We start from the raw sequence: 8,293 nt of genomic DNA, 5'->3' as shown, positions 1-8,293 counted from the left end.
GACATTGGCATTCGTGTGAGGAGCAATAGCTTTTCATCTCAAAATTTTCATCCCTGTGACCTAGGGGCAATGGTGAAAATGTCCTCTGAAATGCCTTCCATTTCTACAGATGCCAACCTTAAAATTGCATGAGGTAACCTGACTTCCTGATCTTTTCTTCTAGACTTCTTAGGAGCGCTCTTACCCTTCAGGACCTCTATATATGCTTTTCACTACTTTGAGAACACTTCTGCTAGAGCTGGAGAAACTACGCTTTTTTTCTCACCCATAACCTATTAATAAGCCTTAGTGATTCCATCAAAAACATATGGAAAGTTTGGGGGTGCTTTTTTTTTTTTTTTTTTTTTTTAATAAAACACCTCCTATCTCTATTTACATATATTAATTTTTTAAAAGTTAATTCAATTAGAAGTTTAAATATTCCTTATCTTTCAAAACTGCAAATTGAATGAACTATTTTCCCCCTCTCAAATTTTTAACAAACTAGTACTTCCCAGTGAAACTGCTTGACTGGCACTAGATTCCACTGGGATCAACAACTCTCTGGAAAATTTTCTGTCTTCCATGGCCTGACTAGACCAAGTGGAATTTAGTTACTGCTGCCAGGGATAAATTTAGCAGGATTTAACTCAAACCTGGCACCGACAATCCTGCGTTTGAAAGAACTCTAACTTCTGTAGTTAATGCAACAGATGAAGCTGTGGTACCTGGCAATAAGTGAGATTGCTCATGAGCTTCCTCTTCAAGTTGGTCTGTAGAAGTGCTGAAGTGAACAGATAAGAGCGTCACTCCGCCCCACTCACAAGTACTGAGGACTTGCAGAAGTTATGCAGCCTGCCCTCAGCACACAACTTCTTTACATTCAGCTTCAGGAGAAAGATGTATATGCATTGCAGAAAGATACTCGACTGGCTGAGCCACAACCAATATTGTTATAACCGTAACCAGCCGTGGCTATATTATTATAGCCATAACTGTCATTCTCATACTATGAAGTCTAAAGACATAATTACCGTACTCCCTGACTGGAGGGGGAAAAGACAAAAACCCTAAAAGTCCACAGTGTGTCACTAAGGTCTGAAGTAGGGAATGAAAGTGTGATGTCTGGAGACAATGCTAAATACTTTGGGATATGCTCTTTAAGTAGAAGCAACTGTTTCTCTTACTGTGTTGTGGGTTTGCTTTTTTTTTTTTTTTTTTTTAATGATGTTGATTACTTTCCATGGGGAAGATGAAGAATACCATCTGCAATATCTCTTCTATAAACCACCCAAAGAATAATCAGAAAATGCTCTGTTGTGCTAGTAAGTTTTATTGTTTACTATGTTGATACAACGAGTTAGTTAGGATTCTACTGGATAAAATGGTCTATAGAGAGAAAATGAGGCTTGCACTGTAAAGTCCTGTCATTGCAAAACTTGAGATTAAACAAGTGGGCTTCTTGGAAATATTCAGTCTGTACACTTCCGAGTATGGCACTCACACTGCGAGGCAGACGGGATGTAATGCTGCACCACTGTCCCGTTGGCACAGCGGACGGGGACTGTGACTGTGGTGGTTTGAGTGGCTGTACAGCAGCTACACAGGTCTTCCCATTTCCCTGTCTCAACAGAGTATCTGGTATTGCTTCTGCACTTGCCCTAAATGGAAAAAAGAGACACCAAGTTTGAACAGTGCGATTGGAAACCAGGTTCTTCCCTTTGAAACATCCATAGACAACTTTGCCTGGAGTTCAGTCCACTGCTGTAAAACACGAACACAGAAACAGGCATCTGATTCCAGAGTGTGGGGTGTTGGTCAGAAAGTAATGTCTTATGAGCATAAGCATAGCAAAGGAGAGGTGAAGAAACTGGTCACACAAAAAAAAGTCTATAATTTCAAATATCACAGGTGATGTCCAGAGCTATTGTGTTGGCTTCTAAGCACGTATGATTATCAGCTGCATAAAATCATGCATTCAGAAAGCGCTTTATCCCAAATGATGCAAACCATACATCCATTTGTCCTGCTGGTTGCTGTTTTTCCTTGTTCTACTTGTCTGGACACTTCATTAATTTAGACTGAGCTGTAAATGCCTGTAGCTATAAATTTTCATGATGTAAAAACAAATGCCCCCACATCAACCTCTGTTAGAGTACATTTCTTTTTGTGGCCTTGTGCACTTCTTTCTGAGATTAATACAAAAAAAAAAAAATTGCATAGCATCATCAGGGAGGACTTTAGAAAAAACGTACTCAATACCAGCTATAGGAGTATTTAGTTTACTCAATATATAGCCAGATTCATAATATAAAATCTGTAATTTTGGAGGGGAAATTTCAATATATATGGCTTTTTGGCTAAACACCTTAACATTGACTCTGTGGACAGGACAAGAAGTCAAGATTTTTTTTTAATACTTTTATGTATATATTTTTTTTATGAAAGGTAAGTGGTTTTGTTGTTGTTAAAGCTTCCACTCTTATTAAGACTTGTGTAGCAAATGAAGGTCCTTTGCCTCGTAGCTATCTGAGAAACCCAGGTATGTATGCCCTTAATACCTCTCCTTACTGTTCCCATTCTTTTCCCAGTAGTCATGGGAAAGAGACTTATTTTGCTTACTGCCTTAACTAAAGAGAATGCTCAAGGGGCTGGGTGCAAGCCATCTTCTTGACTGCTGCCCTTGTATGCTATAGTTTGGATCGTATGAAGCTTGGTCATCTCACAGCACCTGTCCTGCTACAGTCCAGTCTGGGAAGAGAATGTCATCTTTGGTTCCCAGTCTCAGAGAGATAGAAACATCCAGAAGGGAAGCCATGCTCCTGTTTCAAATGGAAGTTGCCCTAGAAGTTGTAAGCAATGATGTGCAGGAAATTAAAACTTTTGATCTAATTATTGAATAAATGCACAAGACATGTAGAACACAACAGCTTAGTGCTCAGGCTAATAGAGTAGTCACAGAGCTTGTTAGAGCATGGTAGTCAAGTCATAGCACTCAAGTTTAAATGCCTTTTAAAGTATCATGTACCTAAATACCTATTTACACTCTCGTAAATCAGCTTCAAAGCCTGAAGAGGGATATGTGTGCTTAACTGTAGAGTCAGATCTGAAAACCATCTTCACCAATATTAAGATGAATTTATTTATTTATTTTTAATGTAGAAAGGACTAACAAAGGCACTTCACAGTCATTGGTTTCTGATGAGTGATACAAACAAAGCCTTTATGTCTAACATATGCACCTTTTTTTACACTGCCTTTAATAGGGAAAATTCAGCATCATGAAATTACTTTAAGAAGTAAGTGCCAATGAGGTTTACACTGAGTGAATGAATGAGAAGGACAGAAGCTGATGCTTGACTTACTGAAGTGAAGCCATAGGGGAGGCAAAGGTTTCCTTTGTGGAAGGCAGAAAGGGGACAGGGGCAAGTCTTGGGGTAGGGGGGGTTGCTTTTGTTATTTACCTCACAATGGGCAATGGGCACTTCCTTTTCAGCCACACATCCGTTCATATTCCTATACTGCAGTCTTGTACTTACTGGTCGACATTCCACTTCCACACCTGCAAAGGTTTTTTTTTGTTTAAAAAAACAAACAAACAAACAAAAAAACAACAACGTTTGATGCTGGTGACAATTGCTTTTTTTAACTCTTCCCCTTATTATTGAAATTGCTGTTAGTGAGATATCATTACTGGTAAGATCCCTAGCAAGAGAATTAGGTGTGGCTGCCTAGAGTAATTAATGTAGAGCTGTATGACTATATCACACTACAGCCCTAAAATTCCACTAGAAAGCAACATTTCCCTTGTGTTTCTTTTCAATTGACTGCTTTGATTTAAAAGTCAACTTGCCACCTAACATCTGCCTTCTACCTGTTGGCTTCTGTGTTAAATAACTTTCCTTTTAAATATAGGTCAATGGTACACTGGGCAAGCAGGTGCACAGGAAAAAGATGATGTACATGGGAACCCCAACAATCAAACCAGAGAAACAGAGCACCGTGACCTGGCTATTCCTGGGGCTGTTACAGGAGACAGATCCCATTGTTTTGGGATGATGCCCTTCAAGATGAGTCAGTGGGAGCAGCTCACCAGATCACTTTACAGACTGAGGTGGGTCACTGCCTTCAAGACTGTGTGGGACTCCTTACACGATGCTAGGGAAGAACATTTTGGGATTCTACAAGACTCACTTATTGTGGGATTTTTAGAGCCAGAACCAAAGGTGGGGGAAGAGAGGTATTAAGGTGGTTTGGTGAGGAACAAGCATGCAAAAATGGATAGATAAAGGCATAAAGGGTGCTGGTTGCATGTTAAACAGCTGCTGGTCCAAACCTGTCTGACCTGGCACTACGTTTTATCACTGCAGTCTGTCCTGTCTTCTTAAAATCCATTTCTAACTACTTCTTCTGTGTGATGGACCCCCAGTTCTGTGCAGATGTGTATCAAGGCATAAGTGCCAGCAACTGGAATTGGACCACAGGTTATAGGGCCTGTGAGTCTAGATTGGCAGGGATGCAGGACCAGTTACTGGACAGAGTGAGTGCCTAACACCACTAAGGACCTTCATCCTGCTCAGCCAGAGGGGAGAGTAGGATAACCATGTGGGTGGTTTTTGCGTTTGCCAGAGTACTGAGTGTTTGTGTGTACACAGAGAATGTGTGTGTGCGTGTTGTATGCATGCATTTGTGTGTGTGCCTACTGAGATACATGCTCAGCTTCACTGTTACCTGGACCTGGGGACATGGAGCTTTGGCAGCCTCACCTCTGTCAGGCTCCTAGATATGACAGCTCCTAACAGTCCTTACACATGGTGGATTTTACAGAAAACTCATGTGCCAAAAAAAAAAAAAAAAGGGAAAAAATATAAAATTAGAAAACTAATTCTGTGAAAATCTAAATTTGGGTCAATTGGAACTTTGCCACTGCACTGTCTTCAGTAAGTCATTCTTATACTTGTTTTCCAATACTTTCTGCTCTTAGTGTCAGGTAAATTCTCCCTGGTTCTCTCCATCTAACAAGAAATCCACACAAGAGGCAGTAGGTCTGGATTTGTTACGTGCAAGCTCAGGAAACCTGCAATCTCTCTCCATGAAGTGAGGTTGATTTAATCATGATCTGATAACTGCAGTAGTCAACAGTGACTCTGCTCCTCCACTTCTGAAGGGAACCTCTCCACTGACATGCTCGGACACAGATTAATCCAGAATATTTTGTTTTAGACACTCTTGTCTGTTTTGGTCCACATCTAAAGACTCGTGAATGAGCTAATGCTTTTTTAAGGGGATATTTTACACACTGCAAACAGCAGCTCTTTGTAGTGTTAATGCAGTTCTATGCCTTTGTGTAAAGACAGGTTCCTGCTTTTCCTCTTTTCTAGCTAACCAATGGAATTTCTGTATTTACCAGAATAGTGGACTATCTTTAACATACTACACAACACTTCAGAGAGCTGAAGGAATTCAGCTGGCCAACTGCGCAACTAAGTAAATACACAAATTGAAATGTATCCATCTTCCTAGGAGCAAACATAGCTTGCAATACCTTTTCGGTGGGAATGTTAGCACTAAATTGGCTCTGTGCCTTGCTAAGGTTTTGCATTTCATAAAAAAAAAAAAAAACACAAAACCAAAAAAAAAGGCAACACACCCAAAAAACCTTCAAAAGCATTTCTGGCTCAAGAGCTGGAACTACCAGTTTTCTTTTAATGATTTAATCACTTCATTCGATAAAATTTGTCCACCTGGAAGGAATACACAATTGTGTTCACACAACTGAAAAGCTCAAATGAAATCGTTGTCATCAGACTCCATACAGCTTCATCACATCTTTGATCCTGATTTACCAACTTATTCTCCAGTTACTTACTGCTCTCATTTACTTTTTTTCTAAACTGTGCCTACTTTGCAAAGGCAAGTGCTTGTAACTTAACATGACACATGCAGCTAAGATCAACAAGATGTAAGAAGCAGAGATGCAACTTCTTTGTTAAGTGGGAAAATAAGGAATATCCTTTGCAAACAATCAAGTCCTTTGCTAGTACCACAAAAAACTAATTAGAAAATAAGCCTGTTCATTTATGTGCTCCTACATTCTTAAAACAATGCCTTCAGACACGCTAATGAACGCAAATTGCCAAGGCATAACATAGAAAGGGAAACTGTCAGCTTAAACAACCTCTGCCTAAAGCCACATGGAACTCTACTGAACCAAAGGCATCACCCTGAACTGTGCTTTGAACTTGAGAGAACAATCTTTGCCCAATTCTTTATGGTACTGAGGTATCTGAAAGACCTGGGAAGGCAAAGTAACCTATATCTGAGTGAGTTACTATATCTAAGTATCTGTGTCCATGAGAAACCGGTTATTCTCTTATCTGACTTTTAAAAATAATTAAATTACTCTGGTTTTATAGTAGCTTTGCCAAGCCTTCATGTTCTCTACAGAGTATGTAACACACTGCATGTTGCTATTGAGTTCCCTGGCGGAAAGATGTCAATACAGAGGAGAAAGAGAGTTTGAGCTTGGCATCTGGAAGTATCTGTGTGATTCAAAGTTATGTGTTAATCACTGTTCTTCATTTGGTAACCCATGGTTAGCTGGCTGGATGTGGCATGTTGGCTTTTTCCTTATAAAGAGCCCCGAATAAACAACCAGGGATAGGATTGCACTGTAATATGGGACTTTCCAGTTTTCAGTTATATCTAATTGAACATCAGTGGGAATAAGGATCTGAAGGCCCATACAATATGGGTAGTTTTAGGCACACAGTATTTCGTTTAGATCAGTTTGCTTGTGCTGCTGCAAGGGAGGTATTTCTTTTAAATCACTCTAACTGTTAAATGCATATATGCATCGAGCCGTGCTCATTTGGAACTGGGTTTTTCCTCTCCCCAGTTGCAGTGATAAGGCATTCTCAATTAGTAGAGTCTGCCAACCACCCTGTCTTTCAAACCTTAAAATCTGTGTTTGTTCATAAATAATTTTCAGAATCCCTTACTTAAAGCCTGGTAGATTAATGCTCTCTTACCTGTCTGACCTGTTTGATGACAGTCTATCTCAATAGCTCTCTATTTCTCAAGCTGGAACTCAGTGATTCTACAGACACAACAACTGCAAACTCTGGGAGTTAACATCCTTCATCAGGGGTATTATTACAGCAGTTACTGTGCCAGTGTGGTGATGTGCTGCTATGCTGCCCATCTTTTATTTATTAGCCCATGCATGGGAGGTGGGGGGGAAGAGAGAACAGAACACAGGCAAGATGTTGATATTCTGACCCTAGGAAAGAATATCAATCTTTTGTTGTTTTTTATTTTATATGAGCTACAGTATTATTAATGTTCTACTTACAAAGGAGAAAACTGAGAAGTTGCCTGTTCACAAAAACATCAGATTCATTTTAGAAATGAGAAGCCAACCCTGCAATCCTTCCTCATGTAAGGAAACCCTTCTTACACTCACAGCCTGATTGACATTTTGGATTATCTACACAATGATGCATGAAATTAAGAGCTGCAGGACTGAGTCCTAAACTGCCACATTTAAGATGCAGTCAGGCTGTTCAATAGGAATGCCCCTTTGACAAGCATTTCCCCTACCATTTTTTAGTCATTACGTTATCGAAAACCAAACAAAATTACACTACTGCCACCAGGGTTTTTTTGCTAAATTAATTTTAAGTTGATTGATTATTCATGAAGTGGTTGCCTCACATATTCAGTATCAGGTTATGTGACTTGTCAACCTGTGTATGCAATACTGTTCCTGTTATCCTTAGATGAACAATAAAATAAAACATTCATAATTAACATCTGCATAAAACGTGGAGCGTATCTCTTTCTTTCTAAGCACTTGTGAATACTGTCAAAACACATGTTCTAGGGAACAAACATGACAGCAGTATCCCAGTCAAAGGGCAGACTTATGTGATGGTCTATTTTAACAACCTTGCTTAGCTTTCTTTCATTAAACTGCATCTTATGTAAAATGTAGCTCTGGAACCAGTAGTTTACACTCTCTGCGATGTCCATAGAAAATGTTCGGCTTATTTACTTACATGTGTCACAGCAGGTATTGCCAATTTTTGTAATTCTGCCCTAGAACAATATAAAAAGAAAAAATTCTATTTTAGCACAAGTAATACACATTTTTTCTGTTAGAGGAACAGAAAGGGACATTTAAAACAGGGTGTTAAGCAAGAAAATTGTATTTCTATATTCTACAAAATTATAAATCTACATTAGCAATCATTTCTTTATCCATTTTAAGGTTTTGAACTTGTGATTGTATTTGTTGATAGCTGATTGGAAA

General features: G+C 39.2%; 1 protein-coding gene across 1 annotated transcript in view; it reads right to left on the bottom strand.

Moving 5' to 3' along the window:
• Positions 1-1,292: 1,292 nt before the first annotated feature.
• The window catches only part of VWF (von Willebrand factor), a 144,130-nt gene continuing 137,129 nt past the window's right edge, over positions 1,293-8,293 (bottom strand). Inside the window, exons 51-53 of the mRNA XM_056341104.1 lie at positions 8,040-8,079; positions 3,444-3,541; positions 1,293-1,640 (exon numbers count right to left, since the gene is read on the bottom strand). Of these exons, the coding sequence (XP_056197079.1) occupies positions 1,452-1,640; positions 3,444-3,541; positions 8,040-8,079 (327 nt within the window). The 3' untranslated portion in view covers positions 1,293-1,451. The remainder of the gene's footprint in view (positions 1,641-3,443; positions 3,542-8,039; positions 8,080-8,293) is intronic.

The sequence above is a fragment of the Falco biarmicus genome, chromosome 5, assembly GCF_023638135.1.
Source record: "Falco biarmicus isolate bFalBia1 chromosome 5, bFalBia1.pri, whole genome shotgun sequence".
Classification (NCBI taxonomy): Eukaryota; Metazoa; Chordata; class Aves; order Falconiformes; family Falconidae; genus Falco; species Falco biarmicus.
The sequence above is the reverse complement of the archived record's forward strand: the minus strand, read 5'-3'. Positions and strand labels throughout refer to the sequence as shown.